The sequence below is a fragment of the Manis pentadactyla genome, chromosome 10 (genome assembly GCF_030020395.1).
Source record: "Manis pentadactyla isolate mManPen7 chromosome 10, mManPen7.hap1, whole genome shotgun sequence".
In the NCBI taxonomy this organism is placed as follows: domain Eukaryota; kingdom Metazoa; phylum Chordata; class Mammalia; order Pholidota; family Manidae; genus Manis; species Manis pentadactyla.
In genome coordinates this window covers 42,458,711-42,481,414 of record NC_080028.1, presented here as the reverse complement: position 1 = coordinate 42,481,414, position 22,704 = coordinate 42,458,711, and the positions used below count along the sequence as shown (strand labels likewise).

At 39.5% G+C, this 22,704-nt stretch overlaps 1 protein-coding gene and 2 pseudogenes across 1 annotated transcript; 1 reads left to right on the top strand and 2 right to left on the bottom strand.

Moving 5' to 3' along the window:
- LOC118926490 (olfactory receptor 6C74-like) overlaps positions 1–22,704 on the top strand; it is a 185,451-nt pseudogene that overhangs the window by 18,708 nt on the left and 144,039 nt on the right.
- On the bottom strand, positions 7,897–9,558 carry LOC130679043 (olfactory receptor 6C2-like; annotated as a pseudogene).
- LOC118931233 (olfactory receptor 6C2-like) lies at positions 15,398–16,339 on the bottom strand. Its single transcript, XM_057486751.1, has one exon. It carries the CDS (start codon positions 16,328–16,330, stop codon positions 15,398–15,400), a length of 933 nt encoding a protein of 310 aa, XP_057342734.1. The 5' UTR covers positions 16,331–16,339.

Sequence of the window (22,704 nt, the reverse complement as noted above, 5' to 3'; positions counted from 1 at the left end):
GCCTAAATACTTCCCACCCAAGATCTCGCTGAGCCCTCACTGCCACCCAGCAAGAGCACCCATTTCACAGACGTGAAGACTGACCAGACATCTAATCATGGTCAGTAAATGTTTGCACCGACACTCCCTCCCTACAGCCCATCTATCTTGGAATCTCTCCAGTGCCTCCCTCCAGTACCTCCCACCATTCTCTCTCTCTTGGCCACACCTAGGCAACAGCTTTTCCTTTTGCCCCTCTTGTACCCTGCAACTGAGTCTTCACACAGTAGTCTGCACTATCTTTAAAAACACTAGACCGTCTATTTTAAGTATGGTATTTCAAGCCAGCATATAGGGTGGGGCTTATTCAATAAATGATCTTAAAATAAATTTTAATTTGGAGAAAAAACACCCTAGACCCTGTCATTTTCTCTATTAAAACCCCCTCATGATATGTCCAAGCTGCACCCCCAGCCTGCACATCCCCACTTGTCTTGGCCCCTGCCTCCCGTCCAGCCACTGGCACGTCCTGTCTGGTCCAGTCTTCGGATGCTTCAAGCTCTTCCCTCCTGGGGGCTTCTACACGTACTGCCCCTTGGTCTGGAGTGTTCTTCCCTCAGGTTCCCACTGGGCCTTTCCACCCCCACCCCACCAGAGTTGCTCTGCATTTTATTTCCTTGCTCCCTTGATCTTTGTGACTGGCAGGTCATGCTTACGTGTTTGTGTGTTCTTTCTCTGGATGGAGCCATCCATACGTGCCCTCTGTGTTCTCAGCCTGTGTAGCCCCTGAACACACTTGGTTCCTTGGCAGCCCCAGAGAGGTTGATCACGTGCCTGCAGTCCCACAGAAGGGAAACAGGGGCTAGGATTCAGACTCAGGATGCAAAATGCACATACCTAACCCCTCTTCCCACCTGCTCCTGCCATGTTTCTGGGCTGTCTTCTGTGTGTGGATCTCATGAATGGTTGTGGGTCCATGGCATTCGTTGTGTGCGTACACTTGTGTGCATGAGTGTGGGAGTGTATAAGGCAAAGGAGGGCTCTACCCCAATAAGGTGTTGCCTCTCTACTTGGAAGGCTTCTTTGGTGTCTCCACCTCCCATTCATTTCTGCCCAAGTCGGCATCAGCTCCTTTCCCGAGGGCCTGTCACAAGGCATGTCCCTGCTCCCCACGGAACCTCCTCCCTGCTTTGTGCTTCCCAGCCAGACCCCAAATGTGACACCTTTAGTGAAATCAAAAGGCCAACCCCAGGACATTGTGCAAGCTTTAATATTGCATAGAAATTGCTGTAGTGACATGTTCCTTCAAGAAGTTTAACTTCCCTGTTCTAGCATTCTGCTCATGATTGCATTTCTCATGTGGGTGAGACCAACACAGGAATAAGCCATGGAATGTGCCTTCTCAGCTGTGTTTCTGCCCTAAGGGATAGGAATGGGAAAGGGCCCCTTAAATAACAGTGATTCACAATGTCACTTAACTCTCATCTTGGACTGCTCGTTTGTAATTGAATATGAGATAGATATTAGACTATCAAGGTCCTTTTGGCTTATGTGAGTCCATCCATTTGTCATCTACCCATCCATGAATTCACCCAGTCCATCCATTTATCCAACATTTAATTTCATTCTTTTATACTTTATCCAGGCTACCTGTCTAGTCCGTCAGTCCAAACACCTATTCTTCCATCCATTGATCCATTCAGTTACTCCATTCATCCCGTCTACCCGTTCACCTACCCGTTTGTCCAACCACTGGTCATCTAATTATGCACCCAGTTAGCCAGCCTCTACCCAATCCATCAGATGAGCTGTGCTCCCGTCATACTCATACCTCTAGCTCTCCATCTGTGTCCAGGCATCTCACCATCCAGGCTCCTGGCACATCCTTCCAGCCGTCCTTGGTGGCCAGGTGGGCTGCGGTGGCCAGCCGGGCTCCTGCCGCAGCTGTGACTACAGTGGGGGAAGGTGTGGCTTTGGGGCCGACAGTGGCTCTAGGGCTGTGTGTGGGTGACAGGAAGGCTCTGTGTCTCGGTGTCCATGGGTGGCCACGCTTGGAGGAAGCTCCTCCTCCTCCTCCTCCTTTTCTAGCACACCCAGCTTTGCAGAGACTCTGGCAGCCCCTGGTTATATAGGTGGTGTTGACTTGAGGGCACAGGCTGTGGGGTGAGACAGATGTTACACTGTCCCCTACCCCTTACCCTAGCCCCCAGGGTGGGGCTTCAGGAACACTTTGGGGGAGTCCCACCTTTTAAGAGTAGGGAGCCTTGGGTCACACTGAGCTGGATCCGCATCCCAGAGCTGCTCCAAGTCTCAGTTTCCTATCTTTGTAGAATGGGGACAATCAGAATACCTGTGTCCCAGGGACTTCCAGAGGAATTAAATTAGAGAACCCATATCCAGCAGATGGCTCAGGGACAGCCCGCAGCGAATGCTCAGTATACACCTTCTGAGCTATTTACTTCCCACCTAGGTAGTTCGGAAGCCATTCACAGCCCTGACCCCAGTATGGTTGGCTGGCCAGGCAGGTGGTTAATATGGTAGCTGACCAGTGTACAGATAGGTGGGAAGGGGTGAATGTGAAGGGATCAGACGGCTTACTGGATGGATGATGGGTGGTCCCGGGGTCTGGCCAGCAAGCACACTTCCCTAGCAAGATCTAAAGCCAGGAAAGTGAGAGCCAGCTTCAAATCCCAGTTTGCATGGATGTCCAATGTGGGTTGGTTATATGGGTTTTTAAGGCTTGGCTTCCTTATCTGATAAAGGGACGTTACTCCTTCCTTCCTGGTATTCTTGTCAGCCAGAGATGCCTGTCAAGCCACAGGAGGTCCTTGAAAAACTGTCTTTTTCCTTCCAGTTCTTGCCTCCTGCCTCTGCTCCCCTCCTTGCTAACAAAGCCCTGCCCGGACCTCCCGGCCCCTACAGAAGAAAGTCCAAACTTGTGTTGGCACGTGAGGCCCTGTGCAAACTCCCGAGTCTTGGGTGTTCCATCCATAGCCGCCCACCCTTCCCCACACCTTGGAGATGCCCCTGGGCTTAACTCTTGGCCACTCTTGGCCTGTATCTCCCCAGTCCCCATCCCATGAAACTCCCTCCATCTCCATCTCCTGGCTGCTGCCCCTGGGCAGGTCCCCCCAGCCCACATCTACTTCTCACTCTCTATTGCTCACACACAACTTGGCCTGTTGTTATAAAGATTTGCAGTATTGTGTTCTAGTCATATGCATGGACTCTTGATCCAGATTACTTAAAACTTGGGTTCAAATTTAGGCTTTTATCTGTTAATTGTGTTTCTTAGATTTCATGCCTCAATCTCCTTTGCAATACAAGACTGGTAATGGCAGTATGTTATTATTAATTACTAATAACAACATATGGGTGATAATAGCAATATATGGTTTTTAGTAGATTCTTTAATTTCCAGGCATATTATTTAAAACAATGCATGGCATATAATAAGCTGCATGAACACTATTACTATTTCATTGACCATAGAGCTCTCCTGTATATACTGATGGCACACATAATCTGTGCCACTTATTGGCACATCAATACATATTGCCTTGTACAATTTATTGTAGTAACTTTTCATGGTCGTGTACATTATATATTGTATTGTTTTTCTGGGGAAGATTTACTTTGTTGTATTTTCAATACTGCTTAGCAAAATGTTGGGCAGACATTCAGTATTTATCAAATTTTGAACAAAACATGCTTTGAAGACCAGAGAATTTCTTCGACTCTTTCTAATCCTAGGAGAAGCTATTACCTGAGCAAGAGACACATTTGCTTTTTGGAGGTTTTTAATATTTAAAGTAACAAAGTTTTTCTCCCATCCTTAGAGCAGCCACTTTGGAATCAATTGTGCCTACAAACAATACATTCCCTGGGGGTCCTGGCTCTGAGGGACTAATAAAGGCTTTTGTTGCCATCTTCAAGAACAAAAGTTAAATAGATGTTTAAGAGACACTCCAGAGAGATTGTTAAGAAAGTTGCAACGGGAGCGTCAAACACGGGTCATCAGCAGGCTAAGGAAAAGAACCAGAGAGAAGGAACAGTGTGGTTGAATGGCATCCCTGCACTCAGCAGCCTGCAAAGGAGATATTTACATTTTCTTTCTCATCCATTATTTAAGAAGCCATACACTTTTCTCAGCATGGAGAAAATAGCTGTCGTTTAACTTGAGGATTGTGTTTATTTTTTCATAGCCCTTACTTATTTCTTTAAAGAACCATTTTAGATTTACAGAAAAATTAAATACGTAGAATAAATATATTGTCCCCATACATCACATGCCAAGTTTCCTCTCTTAACATCTTTTGTTAGCATGATGCATTTGTTACTATTAATGGGCCAATAGTGATACATTCCTATTAAATAAAGCCCATAGTTTATTCAGACTTCCTTAGCTTTCACCTAATATCTTTTTCTACTCCAGGATGCAGCCAGAACACTGTGCTACATCTAGTTGTCACACGTCCTTAGGCTTCTCTTGGCTGTGGCAGTTTGGCACACTTGCCTTGTATCTGAGACCTTGACAGTTTTGAGGAGTTACGGGTCAGGTACTTTGCAGGATGTCCCACTGTTGGAATTGGCCTGATGCTATTGGGAAGATCACAGAGGGAATGTGGCACCTTTATCACATGATGTCAAGGATACATACCATCAACCTGACTTATGATTGTTCTTGACCTGGATCACTGAGAGAGCGTTTATCAGTTTCTCCACTGTAAAGCCTTCCCTTCCTTTAGGATGGAGTATCTTTATAAGTTATTTTGAATTCTTCTGCAATAGGAGATTCTTCTCTTCTCCTTAACTTATTCAGTCATTTATTTTTATCAGTATGGATTCGTAGATATTTATTTTATACTTTGGATTGTAGTCTAATACTATTCAATTTATTTTGTTACCAAAATTGTCCCAGCTTTGGCCAATGGGAGGTCTTCTAGTAGGTTTTGTTGTTCCTTGGACATACCTCATAATGTTAATATATTTATTTTTATTTCGTAACAAGGTCTGTACTTAAGGTTTCTAGAAACTAAGGGAAGGGATGAATTTAGGAGGTCCTGCTTGCATATAAGCACCCTCTTTTTCCTTTCTAATACTGAAATACAAGCTCTGCTTGTCCTATCTGTTGATAAACCAGTACCTGGTATATAATATTTACTTAGTAATTGCTGAATGAGTAAATGAAGGAATGATGTTAGGTCTTGGATGGAAGCAGGAGAAATAGTGTGAACAATTGAAGTGTGAGGTCTAGGTGATACCAAATTAGATGATATGTAATTAGGAAGGGAGAATGTGGTTTCATTAGAATTATTGGAGAAAAGTTAAGGAGTATATTAAGGAAATAATTTATAAATATTAAAAGCTTCCATAATCATATGTTATTGGGTTACATGAGACTTCTTATAAAAATAGTTCAGGTCATGCAGTCAAATCTATTTCTACAATTGAAAAGTAATATAGAGATGATAAACTGGTATGTACTATGAGGAACATTTTTAAATGGTTCCTTTGTCAAAAATATTTGACCTGGAAGAATCGTAGAGAAAAAAGTATGTACATAGAACATAAACAAACTCAAACCTTGTGGGAAAATGACATAATATGTGGAATTAAAATAATACCTAAAGGGGTTTATAGAAATAGAAAAAAAATCACTTTGGGCAGAGAGGATGAGGGGAGGGAAATGGAGAATAGATTTGAGAGGGCCTCTGAAAAATGGCATACATTTGAATAGGGCATAAATAGAGTTTGCATAGGGGAGAATGAAGGGAACTTCGTGTGAGTGACTGTCACGTGAAAAAGCTTAGTTTTTGGATTACAGTTAACGTCAGGAATTGCAGGAAGTGTTCGCATTAATGAGGCTGAACACAGACTTTAGAAACCCCTGACTGCTAAAAGGATGAATTTCAAATGTAAAAACTAGAAGTTTCTGAAATTTTAAACAATAGTGAACCAATTAAAATAGCGTTTAGCATCATATAAATTGTGATATTGCCTAGGATAAATGATATGGGGAAGAAATTAGAAATAGAATATTACTAAGCAGTTGTCAAGATAATCTGATTTAAAGATAAAATTTTATATTAAAACCATGACAGGAAGATGAGATGTAAGCAGTAACTTTTCGGTGGAAGAAACTGATAACACTGAGTGACAGAAACAGGGGGTCTAGGAGGAAGAGCTGAGATAGAGTGGGGTGGGATAGAACTTCGCCCCTTCCATGTGAAATTGCTTACACCTACACATAAAATTTAATTCCACAAAATTCTGAATATTTTCATTTGTTCAAATCAGGCAAAGCGAAAAGCCATGATCAGTTTCAGTAATATCTGAGTCATGTTTGTGAACTCTAGAGTCCAAGAGTGACTCAAGGTATTCAATGCACTAATTCCAGCTCAAAACACCTGCCACGAAGCCCCCTTTTTGCATTCCCTCTTGCCAAGTAGATGAACAAAAGGAGAATATCTCATCATGTAAAACAGATGTTGAATATTATCTTTCATCAATCAACTGAATTTCTATTATTGGTCCAATTGACATACACTTGGTTCATGAAGTAAGCAGGATATTATTATTTTGAATCTTTATCATAGTTTTAACTTTCTCCATCATCATCCACAACAAACAATGAGATTCATAGACAAGCTCTTCTTGCTAAGGATTCACAACTCAAGTGGAGTGATCAACACAACTACTAAGTACATCCATCAATCCAATAGATGCATGGTTAAATTACCAGAAGAGAAGCTAGAGAATTTTAATTTTGTGGGTATTTTAAGAAATTTTGAATAAACTAAGAAGAAAGGCTTTGGAGATGAGAGTCCTATCCTTCTTGAATGTTTTTGAAATATAAAAGAAGTTTATACTCATACTATGGCCGTTACTTTGTAGGAAAAATTGCAAATACGATAAAGATAAATGGTACATTTGAACAACTCAGTTATGTTTAATAAACATAGACAGTATTTATGTACTGTGAGAGCACAAAACTTTACTTTCACAATTACAGAACATGAAAAGAATAAAAAGACTGTTTTTACCACTTACTAGAACGAATTCCAATTATTGAGTCCAAGATCCTTTAATGACAATTATTCTTTTTTCCACATCTCTCCCTCTTCTCTATCATTTTTTTCAGACTATACCTGAATTTTATCTTCAATAGTCAATTTACACTAAGCAACAAAATGCCCCTTATAATGTCCTTCTTGAATTATGATCTTTTTTGATTTTTTGGCAATCCTACTAATCCATAACATTCTTTTTTTAACTGATGTAATATTGGTAATAACATTATATGTATTTAAGTTTACAACATTATAATTCAATTTCCGTATACAGTACAAATTTATTACCATCAAAAGTCTGGTTACCACCCACTATATACTTAACCCCTGCCACCCATTCTGCCCAGACCCCAACTACCATTGTTCTGAAATCAAGGGATAATGTAGGTCTGGATATAGGGGAACTTATCAAATCAAGATTTAGGTATCCTGCCTCTACATTCTGGCTTCTTCTCCTTGAGGCAATGTCTAAATACCATCAAAGACAATGCCAATAGAAGGCATCTAGTTCTTGGAAATACTGTTCTTTTTCTTCTGTTGTCATCATATTTCAGCATGCAGTGCACTCACTGGAATAATTTCCAGAAATGCCAATAGAAACCTTTTTTTGTGTGTGTATAAATTGGTTTGAAAGAAAGTATATAGTTATCTTCACTGATTTTGAAGTTGTTCCATTAACACCTTCTACTTATTCTTAAAAAGTGGATGTTTCATACTGAGGAAGTCTCCTAGAGTGCATACATTTCTTTTAGATCACTTTCCAAGATTTGGTAAAGGATCTTGAATTGCTCTGGCACAGATGAATAATAGTTATTGAAGTATTCCCAGTAAGTGAGAAATAGTCTCTGGGCATTTATATTCTATATCATGGGAAGACTATTAGCCATAGATTGAACTTTATTTATTTACATCTGTTTTCAATGAATTTGAGCATTTTGGCATTCATTCTTGTCTCTGGAACATGCATTTATTGAAGAAACCATTCTGACAAATATCACCTTAGAAGGAGATGTAAATACCTTGATTTAGGCTTTTGGATTATAAGGGGAAAATGTTGTTAGTGGAAAATTGTGCTGATAAATCTACAGATTAGGGAGAAACCATTATTTGGCAATGTCATGAATATCGCTCATGGATTACTCATATTTAAATTTCATTTAACTCAGTCTCAAAAACATGAATAGTCTCTTAGTTCTTTGTGAGAAATACAATCTGCTTTACTGTGTCTTTGAAGGCATCTTTCACTTGTTTGTTTCGAAGTGTATAAATAAATGAATTAAGCAAAGGGGCAACAGACGTAGTGAGCACAGACACCACTTTATTAATAGCTACTCCTTCCTTTGCCGAGGGCTTGATGTAGATGAAGATGCAGCTGCCTTAGGTGATGGAAACCACAACCATGTGGGAGGAGCAGGTGGAAAAGGCCTTTTTCCTTTGCTGGGCAGAAGGGAATCTGAGAATGGACTTGAAGATGTATGTGTAGAAGAGGACTACACATGCCAAGGTAATAATGAGTGCCAGCACAGCGAAACTCAAGACAATTTTCTCTATTAATGCTGTGTCTGTGCAGGTTATCTGTAAAATAGGAGGTGCATCAAAGCTGAAATGATCAGTCACATTCGAGTCACAGAATTCCAGCTGGAGGCCCAAGCCAAGGGGTGGGAGGATGAGTAACAGGCCTGCAATCCAACAGCAGAGAACAAGTGTAATGCAGACTCTGCTGTTCATGATGCTCATGTAATGCAGGGGCTTACAGATGGCCACGTAGCGGTCATAGGACATGGCGGCAAGGAGAAAAAATTCTGTTGTTGCAAAGAGGACAACAAAAAACAACTGGGTGGCACAAGCATTATAGGTAACTGTATTATCTCCAGATATCATGGTGTACAGGAATCTGGGGATGCAGACAGTAGTGAATGAGACTTCTAAGAAAGAGAAATTTCGGAGAAAAAAATACATGGGAGTTTTAAGATGGGAATCCCACAGTGTGAGGGTGATAATGATGAGGTTCCCAGCCACACTCAATAGGTAGGTGATAAACAAAAATACCAGAAGCAAGACTTGTAGTTTTGGGTCATCTGTCAATCCCAGCAGGATGAATGTGGTTATTGCTGTGTGATTCCTCATCACTGCCTTGTGCCAAGTCAAGAGCGATTCCACCTGAAGAGAGAAGTGTCGCAAGAAGCTGGCCCTGGAACCTGGATGCAAACACTGGGCAAGCAGCTCACACACACTTCCTTCTTTTCCTTATTGGCCAATTGTTAATAGCAGTGCCTCTGACATCTTACTAGGAGGCAGCTACAGGAAGTATCTAAGATGGATCTTATGCTTATAATTCTCTGATTAGCAAGCACATTTACAAAAATGTTGAATAAAAGCCAAAGAAAACATAAATTATATGTGTAATTTGCCATTTCTCAGGAATACTGTTTTGTGGTACAGATCTTATTTGTCTTATCCTGGAGGAAATTAAGTCATTTTTGAAGTTTTCTTCTCCCTTCCTCATCTTTCTATGCCTTTGCACACCATACTGAAAAGCTCCATTTTCAAAATAAAGATCTATCAATTTGCCTTTTTGTTTGTTTTACAACTTTTAGAGCAGTTTAGGACCACAGCAATATTGAGCGTAATGTACAGAGATTCCCCATATCCCTCCTGTCCACACATGGGCAGCCTACCCCTGGTGTCAGCACTCTCACCAGAGTAGTGCATTTGTTAAACTGATGGACCCACATGGAGACATCAAAGCCCACAGTTTGCATTATGTTTCTTTCTTACTTTTGTCTATTCAATGGGTTTGGATGAATGTTTCCTTAGTATTTCACATTGAACTTCTTATATTATGTTGAATTTTAACAACAGCACATTCATTTAAAAGTGTGTACCTTAAATTATCTCTAAATAGGGAGACAAAACATTTAAAATGCAAAGATGTATCTGTTTTTTTCATATATATCTAGGCAAGTGAAGATATTTGTAAACCAGATTTGGGGACTGCTAGGGCAGAACTTTTCATTTCTGGAACCTGACTATCAGCCAGCCTGAGTCCTAGTGGGGCTAGTGGGGCTCTGTGGTGTGGGCAGGGCCCAGAGAGAGGATCTGTGATGTCTGCTCTCTGCATCCCCTGATCAGTCCTCCGCTCTTTGCACTATAGCAGTCAGAATCAGTGCCGGGGTATATATTAGTGACCTCTTTGAACAGTTTCTGCTGCTCCTCTCCTCAAAACATTTCTCCCCACAATTTTAGCAACCAGCTCCCTAACCCTGCTGCTTCTGTTCTTTGACTTTTAGAATATGCATCTTGCCAAGCAACATCCAGAAACAAGTGTACACATATGAAGCAATCTTTGTGAATACTTTTTAAAGCACCCTGATTTCCTCATTGAAATTCCACATCAACATTCCCAGGAGTTTTAAGACTCCCTGAGAAATTCCATTAGATAGGTGATTGTAAAATTCCCCTCACCTTCGTGTCCAAACTTACCCTCACTGACATTCATATTTTAAGTAGCTGCTCTCACGTATCCATCCTGTAAAAGAAGATCTGGTTAATGCATTATCACTGGTGTTGTACACTGTTAATAATAAATATATCAGCCTATAATATGTTTTTGTGTTTTATAAGGGGGAATAATTGATAGTTAAATGAGAAAATTTAGCCATAATTCAAGGGTTTCAGGGAACCATAGTGTGAGGGGCGTTTGGTGGGTGAGCAGCTTTGTGGGCACTTGTTCTCCGATTCTTACCACCTCCGTCTCTAACATGTCTCACCCACATGCAAGTGCACGTGTGAGCACGGACACACACACACACACACACTCACAGCCAAGTTTGAGAACTGACAGAGCCCTCCTGGATTTTCACAGCTCCTGCTAGAATGAGTCCAGTCTCAGCCCCCTCTTCCCTCACCGAGTCCATCAGTGCATTCGATTCTAGATGTCCCAGTTACTGTGCTAATTCAAATAAATAAAAGAGAGGTGCAGAGATAAAGTTTCTCTCTAGTTTTGTCAAAAGAGTGCATCTGATCTTCCTGGGCAGGGAGGCAGGCTGCCCTGCAATTTCTATAAGAACGTCATTTCTTTTATATGTTTCTGCTACCAGGGCACAGGGAACATGTGAATGAACAAAATAGTCCTCAGTGACCCAGTTTCTAAAGTTACTAATGAACTGGTGGCAGTCTAATCAACAGTGTGAAAACACATGAGGCAGTGGGGACAGTGTCCTCAGAGACACTGAGAGTGGTTGATGTCATCTAAATTCTGTTTCGATTTCTTTGTTGAATCTCTATATTTATCCTACAATTATGCACTGTGTTTGGCACCATATATGATATATTATTTATCTTTCACATCAATCTTAAGTAAAGTCAAAGAACAAAACTATCCTCCTTTTGCAGATGAGGAAACTGAGGAGCAGGGAAATGAAGTTCAGAATGCCCTGCCTGTGGCGGTGCAGGTTTTGAACAAAAGGTGGTGCTTGTCCCTATATTCAAGACACTGACCATATATGGAACTTTCTAACTCTTCTAGGGCTACCTGTTGTTCATTTTCATCCTCTCTCCTTCTACCTATGAGTTTTCAGGTAGGCAATTAAACAACCTACTATCAGTATTTGAAGCAAAGGAGAGTTTTGCATCTGAAGCACTGGATAAACCATTGTCTGATGCCAGGACAAGTTTACTGTTTTGCTATGGCTGATTACTGCCCAGTGAACTTGAACAAAGCTTTTTTTCACTATCCCTTCTGTCATGTCTGCACATTTTCACTCTTGCACTCATGCTGCTCCTTGTGTCAAGTGAGGGAGCAGAGGTGTGTTCCTGCTGCCTCGACTGTAACAGGTGTCTCTGCTGTCCCTTTACTCACTCAGTCCACTCACTCCTCTGCTGAGGTTTGTCACGCTGACTGGCCAAGTCACATCATGTCTCTGTCACCCCACTGTTGGCAGAGTGATTGAAAATTTTCCCTGGCAGGGGGAGTGTGCCGGGAAGGAAGGACTTATGTCTCTATAATCATAGTAAATTTTTGAAGAACATCCTGATGGGGTGTAGCAGGGACTGGTAATTTCCTGTCTGGTGTGTTTCTTCCCTGATCCATAGCAACTGAACCACAATTTTATTCAGGGTGCACAGTGCCCAGATAAAATACTGTACACAGTCACCCTTATAACTGGCATGGTTGTGTGACTAAGTTTATGGCTAATGATGCATGTTACAGTGATTTTAATCAATTATTGCTACAGAGCCATAAATTTCCCTGTAAATACTGGTTTAGTTGCATCCCACAAATTTTGCTTTTTGTCTTCTAATAATGGGTGTTTCTAGGAAAATTTGTTATTGATTTCTAATTTAATTCCATTTGGCCAGCTAACATACTTCGTATTAGGATTGCTTTAAAAAAAAAACAAACTGATTCTTAGCTATATTTTATTTAATTTTATCAACTGTGCCATTTTGGGGTCTCTTCATATTTATCCCCTCATTAAAGGTTGTATTTTCCTGCTTCTTCTCACATGTGGTGAATTTTCATTATGTCAGGCACTATGAATTTACCTTCTTGAAGGTCAGATGTATTTCTATCCCTGTAAAGGTTCTTTAGGCTTCTTCTGCCGTCATTTACATCACTTGGAGACAAGTTTGTCCTTTTGGTGTCTGTGTTAGTCTGTGTTACACTGGACCAGAGCAGTGTTTAGCCTAGATTTCTTTCCTCAAAACTGAGACACATTTATGAATTATACCTAGTAAATTATGAGATTTTAAATTCTGTTTGGTGAGACTAGGAACCATTTCCATTTCTTTGTGTGTTCAGAATTGCAATCTTTGCTGGTGAATCTTACTGTAGGTCATTTCCCTACATGTGTATGCTCAGCTGAATGCTCATGGTGGGGTGCCTGTAGGTCACCAGACGTCTCCCTACGTGCCTCTCCCACCTCTCGGCGCTCGTTCCTGTGAACTTCAGCCTCCCTAGACTGTCACCTACGCTTCCTCCACGCTGGCAGACTGATGGGATCTCTATGAGCCCCTGCCTGTGCTGCTCCAGGAAGCAAACTGAGGTAATCCTCTCTCAGGCATCACTGTCGTTCACTGCTTGATGTCAGATATTTGGAAAATTTTAGTTTCGGATATTTTGCTTGAATTTTTACTGTTTTAAGTTAAGGGGCCACATATGCTCCCTGTGACTCCATTTCAGCATGTGCCTCTACCTTCCTAGGCTCTTTTCCTCATATTAAAACATTTTCTAAAGTTTCGTATTTTTTAATATCTAGAATGACTAATAATCTTCACTTGCTGCTGTACTGAGTATTCTATATATTCCTGTAAAATTTCTCTTTTTGGGTTAAGATTAATTTTTGTCTTCCCCTCAAAGTCATTTGTTCAGCAGCATGTATGCTTGGTTCCTCACCATATGAAATGAGTAGCACTCTCTGCTACCTGATAGGATTGATTATTATTTGGGGTGGGTGTTGGTGGGAGGAATAGCAGGGAAGGCTTTCAGGAGATGAGGTGCCATCTGAGATCCTGCAGTCTGGCTTAGACATGAGTCCAGCACATAGTAAGTGTCAATTTGCAGAAATATCCATCATGGTTTGTAGCCCTCCTATGAGGAGATGGGTTTATTGGCCCTTGAAATTGTGCTGCCCTCGTGGTTTGCTTTTACCAAGTGGCCACACTTTTATGGAACATTTTAGCAGAAAATGAGGAAAATAAGAAGTGTAACTTTTGATGGTTATTTCTGAGTTTCTGGTGACCTTGGAGAAAGAAGCATGATTATCTCAGGGTTTTAAATTCCTATCTCAAGGTATGAAAGATGTCAAAAAACTATGACTTCCTTAAAAGAAGTCATTGTCTCCTGCATCTCCTACAGGACTTCTTGAAAGCAACCCAAGTTTAGTTTGTTGATAAATTAATTTCAATGCAAATTAAATTTACAACCTCCAGAGTTTGCTAGAGGACACAATGAGTGTGTAGATTCCATTGAAGTTCCAGAGAAGCACATACTTATAATATCCTGTCTCAAGGGTTTGATCTCTTCTTGCCTGAAGAACCTACAGTCACCTACTTTGAGGCAGTTTTCTTGGAGGAGAATGCTGAACCTATTGAAGACCCACCCCCACATCATCTCCTTGCTTAGAGTCCAATAACCAGACTCATCAGAGCATCAGGTACACAGTATGAGCTGGAAGGAGGTTCCATAGACACCAAAGGGATTTTAAGACAGCTAATTTATACCAACAGAAACCTGAGGAATATCTATGGGAATGGGTCATAAGAGTTTTGGAATCAGGGTAAGATGAGAAGTAAGATTGAACTGGGTAAATTTACTCATGTGAAAAAAATATTATTCAGTTTTAAGTAAAGAGGGAAATCCTGCTATTTTTGAAAACATGGATGGACATTGAGGGCACTATCATAATTGACAGAAGCCAGATAAAAAGATAAATAGTATATGATATCACCTGTATGTGGAATCTAAAAATGTCAAACACATAGGAACAGAGAACAGATTGGTGTTTGGCAGAATCAGGAGGTGGGGTGGGGGAAATGGGTAAAGGTTGTCAAAAGATGTAAACGTTCAGTTATAAGAGAAATAAGTTCCAGATATGTAATGTTCACATGTTGATTATAGTTATGAACACTCTATTGTTTAATTGAAACAGCTAATAAAGGAAAATTGTAACTATGTGAAGTGATGGATATTAATTAAACAATGTGGTAATCATTTCCCAATATACACATATATTAAATAATTATGTTCACACCTTAGACTTATACAATATGTCAATTATATTTCAATAAAATTGGAAAAAAGTAAAGGACTGTCATGCCAAAAATACAAGAATGAGAACACTATGAAAAATTCCACTTTAATAGCAAGTTAGTGTAATTCAGTAGTTTCTCCTTAGTCTGTAGGTGGTGGTTTGCATAACAAAAAACTGTAAATTACATGTACATTCTTCTTAAGACAGTTGATGCTTGACCAGGAAGGAAAACTGAGAGAAATAATTTCTGCCCCAGATAATCTATTAATTTAAAGAAATGAGTGGTCTTAAATACAGCCTAAATTTTTACTTCCTATTTGGATTTTAGACATAATGATGAGGTGATGTTCAGACTTTATGAAAATGTTTATTTATGCTCAATTAGGAAAGGAAAACACTATAAAAGTTTTATTTGAATTAAGGCTATAGTGCTTACTTAAGTCTGTGATTCTAAGAGTAACAGAAAATAAATTTTGGTGGTTAAGCAGACTGTAATTTCAGTATTGTATTTTTGACTTGAATTAGAACACACAACAAAATATGAAATATTTATATGTATATGTTTTTAACTTTTAAAGAATTCTTAGTTTCCTAATTCTTTGAAAGAAAGGCCATCTTTTTTATTGAGTCCTTGAAGGCTTGCTTGACTTGCTTGTTCCGTAGAGTGTAAATGACAGGGTTCATCAGAGGGATGACTGACGTGTTGAGCAATGACACCACCTTATTCATGGCCACGCCTTCCTTTGCTGGTTTGATATAGATGAAGATGCAACTTCCGTAAGTGATGGAAACTACAATCATGTGGGAAGAACAGGTGGAGAAAGCTTTTTTTCTTTGCTGAGCTGAAGGGAGTCTTAAAATAGTCTTGATGATGTATGTGTAGGACACAGCTACACAGACTAATGTGAAAATTAGGGTCAGCACAGCCATGACAAGGGCAAGCTGCTCTATAAATTGAGTGTCTGAGCATATAATCTTCAGAAGAGGAGATGCATCACAGCCAAAGTGGTCAATGAGATAGAAGTTACAGAAATCCAGCTGAACTCCTAGGCTAAGTGGAGGGAGTATGACAATTAACCCAATCAGCCAACACAAAAGGACAAGAATGGTGCAAACCCTGTCATTCATGATGGTGATGTAGTGCAGGGGCTTGCAGATGGCCATGTAGCGGTCATAGGACATGGCAGTTAGGAGAAAAAATTCTGCTGTCCCAATGAAGATGATAAAAAATAATTGGATGAAGCAAGCATTATAGGTAACCCTTCTGTCCCCAGTTGTCAGGCTATACAGGAATCGAGGAACACAGACAGTTGTAAATATTATTTCTAAGATGGAGAAATTCCGAAGGAAAAAGTACATGGGTGTTTTAAGATGAGGGTCCAGCAGAGTGAGGAGCACAATGATGAGATTTCCAGCAACAGTGAAAATGTAGGTGAGAAACAGAAATACCAAAAGAAAAACCTGTAGTAGTGGGTCATCTGTTAATCCAAGTAGGATGAATGTTATTGAAGAATGATTTTTCATCACCGTCTTCAGATATGTAATGAGTCTCTATTAATAAATCATAAACTCCAAATCTGAGGAATAGAATGTAAAAATAATATTCAATAAGCTGCATAGAGGAAAGGAGCCAAGCAAGTCAGGAGAAGCACATTTTTTGCCTTTAGTGCATCATCAATAGTCTGACGTAGAAGTGACTGCGTTGTGTTGCATTTCCCTGGACTCTGCTTTACCTTGGTCTTCACAGTTTGTTTCATACAAAATATCCATCTGATGTTTCATTTTCACTAGTTACAGGGAAAATTTTGATATATATAGAGAATGCCACAAGCATATCACTGTCCCCTGAGATTAGGGCAGCTGTCATGGTATCTTGACTCCTCAGTGTAGAGTAGGAGATCCATGAAAGTTAGTACTAGGAAAATTTCTGTATAAAAATTTTATTTCCTCATCTGTCAGAACAGCATATCAGCAAATCATTCTCACACCCTGTAGCAATATAATACCACCAAGACTTAGTTGTATTACATTCCATGTTTTGCAACACTTGTTCTCTGCAAATAACTCCTTAACCTCCTCAATATCCTAAAGGAGCCTTTACTGTTTGGGTGGCCTGGGAGCAGTACCAGAGAGTTACTGCGAATTTCCTGTGTCCCATACATCTGCAGGATTTCTTCTTTGGTACCCTTTTATGTTAATATGCTGAATTATTCAGGTATGTGTCCCTCCCACATATCAGTTTGAAAAACATCTGCTTTGCTTCCTTTCCTGAATTCCTGTTTCAATTTCATTGTGTTTTCTAACATCCCACAGTGCAAGCCCTCCCAGATTCTGACAAATGGGATGTTCTGATGGTGTTCCTCACGAGAACCATATACTCTCCTTAGGCTTCCCTGATCCTTAGGTCCTGTAATATAGGTAAAGATACTTCATCTCCCAAGTGCCTTCCAAAGCTACTTGCTAGCTCTGTTAATAAAAATTCTGTATCCTCCAAGATGGACTGACGAAGGTGAATACCACTTGGGGAAAGTGTTGTCTCCTTTGCCGTGATTCCTTTCATGGCGACTCACTTTGTGCATGGGGATGTCCCTAACCATCGCTACCTCTGTCCCTGCTTCAGGACACCTCTTTGCTCTTCAGTGCTCTGGCCCAAGGATAGTCCAGACTGGGCTCAACAGTTATTATCAGGCATTAATACTTAACAAGGAATAAATATGACATGGAAAAGAAATAAAAAGGGCTATTTTGTGAAAGCTGAAAAATCACAGTCTATCCTTGTGAGTTTCCCTATAGGACCGCCTCCCCATGTGGCTCCTTTTGAGGATCATGTCAAAGAAGCCATTTTACTGCCTTCCAGGAAACCACTGAGTATTTTTTCATTTCTTGTCTTTTCTTCCTATTCACTTACCTTCCCGGCGATTGGGGCAATGTTGTACTTCTAAGAAGTGTCAGAGCTGGCATTTGTTCCAGGTCAAGGTCAACCTAAAGTTTAAGTGTTTCCAGGAAAGCTATAATTTTAGGATTTGGGGCAATTGCTCATCCTTAATCAATTCTTATAATCACGAATTAGTGAAAATGTTAGCTTTTCAAATGTTTCCTAATCACAAACAGTATCTCTGGGGGCATCTGGGTTTATTCAGTAAACAACTAGGCTGACATCTACCCAAAGACATGCATTATTTTGTAATATGAATATTTTTATATGATGCTTTGAGATATTCCCTACAAAATGCCTTATGTACTATTTCCCTCTGGACTTGGAAGGCATAAATTCTTTTCTATTGAAGAGAGCTGTCACAGTGTGAGAGGGTTAATGAGCACTTTCATAAGAAAAGGCTGCTGACCTGGGCTTATGGGATTATGAGTTTGCCTGAGTGTTACAAAATAAATGATGCATAATCATGCATAAATTACTTTCCTACACTAAGACTTGAGGGTTTTTGGAGAGCAGCCACACATCTTTCCAGTTAGTGCCTTTGATGTTCTTCACTTTAGCTCCCTCTTCCTACATAACCCAACACCTTCATGATGGCCCATACCCTGACCCCAGACATTATCACTGGATGGTACACCATTGCATATCACAAAAATACATAATGTTGTATCCTCAATTCAGAAGAAATGGCTGTACTGAGATTTGTAAATAAGTTCACATCATTGCTTGAATGATAACTTGGAGAAAAAAATTTTTAGTACAAAGAAAGTGTATTTCATACTAGAGCTTTAGGTCACAAATATTTCAATTTCTGATATTAAGGATAATTTTAAATTTTGGAGAGTTGCTATTTATTATTTTTCACCTTAAGGAAAATAACTACTTGATTCTCCGTTATGAGTACATATTTACTCTCTACATGTAGAACAAATAGAAAATTAAAAGAAAGGTAAATCTCCTATAATCAAATCACAGCAGTCCATCATTATTACTACCTTATTCTAATTTACAGCCTGTTTGAAAATATGTCCATAGGTCATGCAGTTATTTGCATTTTTTAAAGTAATGTTATAAATAACATTTGATATTTTCCTCACTTAACCTCACTTATTTCATTATTTTTAAAGCATTTATTTTATGTTTTCCTCATGTTATTAAATATTCCTAAAAAACAGTACTACTTGCTCATCATATCCCAACTTGTAAGGAAGAAAATGATACATTTTGTAGTTCTTATAGTCACCATTATGGTTGCTTCCATTTGTTACATAATAATATCTTAGTGGGCATTTTTGTATGTAAATTTTTTGTCTTCATCATATTAATTTCTCATTTAAGAACTAGTCAAAAATAAATGTTGAATAAGGAGCTTCCCATATGTATTGTCAAAGCAGTCCCTGGAAAAATGTGCCCTAGTGGATACTCCTATCATTGGTAAGTAAGAACTTCTGTCACCCAAAACATTGGAGTTTTAAGCATTATTATTGTGGATAGTATTTTAAATATATTTTAATGGGAAGATAATCCTGATAGTTTTTTCATTTATATTTTTTTATAAGCGTGTATATCACTTTATTCTAAATGGTCACTTCACTACCAAATCATCAGCAGTCTCTATGTTTCCCTGATCTACAATGTTTTAAATTAATAACAGATATGTAGTTATTCAATGGTTATGTTACTGATTTGACTGAACACACCAGTAAAAAGAATAATAATATCAGAGACTCAAAAAATAGAATGCATTCTAACGTAATGAACATGGCAATACTACCATGGACTCCTTTAGGAATGAGGCAGCCCAATGGATGGGCTGGATATGTTCAAGGATAGGTTAACCGTTTAGCAGCATGTTTTAAATGGGTAGCTCGCTCTCTAAAGTTATTTCTAACCCTCATATTCTAAGAGTCTAAAAAAAGGAAGATATATTTTTTTTATATATATTTTTTGTCCCCTTTCATTATACCATTATAACATGGCAGGGACTACACTTCCAACCATGTACATAGCTGGTCTTATCCTTAATTCTGATCCATTCCAAGAGCACTGCTCAAGAGTCATGTTCAGACTCATTGTCATGTTATATAGAACAAAGTGGCAATTCAGATATTACTTTTCAAATCCTGCCTGAACATGAAGAAACTTCTTACACTCAGATTTTCTAGCAGAAAAATCTAACCTCATTGCTCTTACCCTGAGACGGGACTGCATTTACACCATTTCCATGGTTGCAATTCCCAAACCTTTAGGCACATAAATGACAAAAGGTTCATTCATACTTACTTTGTGGTGGTTCTCCATCACTTTTTGAAATTTAACCCAAAGTTCTGTATTGGGTCTGAAAAACATTGGTTGCTACTGGCTATAATTTTGGGTTAACTTTGTCATACTTCCAAGCCTCCCATACTCTTCCAGGCAGAGTGCCTGCAAATGCAGGGGGATGTGCAATGGCACTGAGAGGGGGCACCCGTCACTCTTCTCATCACCAAGTCTACTTGGAGGCTGATGAGAGCTCCTTTCTCACATTAAGCTATTAAATAATATTTCCCTGAATTCTGTGACTGGAAGACTGGTCAAGGGCAAATAACTGCTAGCAACTCCCCATGGCTGTTGGGGTGAGGATGGTCTGACCTCAGTGTGCAAAGAAAGGGTTTGCTGTATAAATATTCATTAGTAGAAATGGCATGTGCTTGATTGGTTTCCTCTGCTTAAGTGCCCAGGGAACAATTAAGTGAACAAACAAAAATGTCCTTGGTGATCCTTCAAACCACCAATGACTCTTCAGTGAAATTAAGTTTGGCAAAAAAAAAAAAGAGACAAGAAAAAATAACCAGCACTTGCGGGGCAGTGTCCACAGAGTTAGAAAATACAAGCATAATAACATCTGTTGCAGCAAAAAAAGAAAAAAGAAAATCAGACGATAAAATGGCAATTTGATTCTTGTCATGTTCTCTTTACACTGTCTGTATGCTTGGGGTCATTGGATGATTTCTGCTATAGGACACACTCAAATGATCTACTGAACTCACTCCTCCCCAGTTATCTCATTATTAGTTTTTAAGATGTTCTAATTCAATGATTAGGAGAATTAAAGTTTGTTTATTTTGTTCTACTGATCATATAGTTTATCCATGGGTCCTATTAAGATAGGACTATTTAGTATTCATTAACTCCTGCTGTAACTCAAGTACTGAGTTTTCATTTTCAAAACATGCAGGGACCTTGCTACATCTAAAGTTGTCATTAGCTTATGAAGAATGCAGGACCTGGGTGCACTGTGCTCAGTAACCATCTCTTTAACCTAAGTCCAGGTCTCAGCCCCTCACTTCACTGTGCTCAGCAGTGTCAGCTTTCCTAAAGTCCTGTAGCTGAGAACTGAGAAGTCTGAGCTGCAGCCAGACACTCAATATGTGCATGTAACTTCCTGTGCTGTCTCATAGCCAGTCTCCCTATCCAAAATAAATATTAAAAATTCTATACACCCTCACATCACCACTGCAATCACACTCACTGTGGAAAGGCCTTCAGATCTTTTATAAATGTAGTTCAGTTATTGATAGCATGGCAGGCCCTGGACAACAGCTACACTGAGTTTCTACCATGGCAAAATAGAGTCTGAGGTGGGCAGGACAGACCAAGGGAAGCAGGGATGCAGAGACAGACAGGCCTGGAAAAACAGCGGCAGGGGCACATTCACGTGGGTCTGTGTCTGTACTTTCTGTGTAATCCTTTCATCTATTTTTCGTACTACTGCCAATTTTGTTGTTTATCAGGAGTGTTTTTTTGTAGACGTGGTCCTCTGCATTTCCTTACAAATTTAAGAATCATGCTGAAACACAAAAATAGTTTGCTAGGATTTTGATGGACTTTGTTAAATCAATGGATCAGTTGGCCAAATCAATTGCCAATTTGGTCAGTCAAAGTAACAATTTACATATTTAGGGAATTGGGTCTTCTAATCTATTAACATGGTGTCTGCATACATTTATTTAGTTACTCTTTAGCTTCTTTCAGTATTTATAGGTTTTCCTTTTGGGTGCACATGTATCTGTGTGTTTAGAATTATTGCAATTTACTCAATTAGAAGTATTCATTGTTTTGGGGGTATTGTTATAAAGGTATCCATTTCAAATAGTTATCTTCTAATTTTTCACCCCTAGGACTTAGAAGAAGAATTGACCATTGTATATTGACTTTGTATCCATGAACGTTAAGTTGCCTTATAAATTTATTTTTTATTTTTTATTACGGTACTATTGATATACACTCTTATGAAGGTTTCACATGAAAAAACAATGTGGTTACTACATTTACACATATTATCAAGTCCCCACCCATGCTGCAATGCAAGCACTGCCCATCAGTGTAGTAAGATGCCACAGAGTCACTTCTTGTCTTTTCTGTGCTGCACTGTTTTCCCCGTGATCCTCCACACCATGTGTACTAAACATACCCCTCAGTCCCCTTCTCCCTCCCTCTCCATCTGCCCTCTCCCACCCCTCCCGTTTGGTAACCACTAGTTCCTTCTTGGAGTCTGTGAGTCTGCTGTTATTTTGTTCCTTCAGTTTTGCTTCGTTGTTGTACTCCACAAATGAGGGAAATCATTTGGCACTTATCTTTCTCTGCCTGGCTTATTTCCCTGAGCATAATGTCCGCCAGCTGCATCCATGTTGTTGCAAATGGTAAGATTTGTTTCTTTCTTATGGGTGAATAGTATTCCATTATGTATATGTACCACCTCTTCTTTATCCATTCATCTACTGATGGACACTTAGCTTGCTTCCATATCTTGGCTATTGTAAAAATTTTAAAATATTATATTGCTGCGATAGACATAGGGGTGCATATGTATTTTTGAATCTGAGAGGTTGTATTCTTTGGGTAAATTCCAAGGAGTGGGATTCCGGGGTCAAATGGTATTTCTATTTTTAGTTTTTTGAGGAAGCTCCATGATAGCTTTAGT

Bases quoted from the DNA above. Each gene is read 5' to 3' on its own strand.
- LOC118931233 (XM_057486751.1), bottom strand. From the start codon at position 16,330: ATGAAAAATCATTCTTCAATAACATTCATCCTACTTGGATTAACAGAT.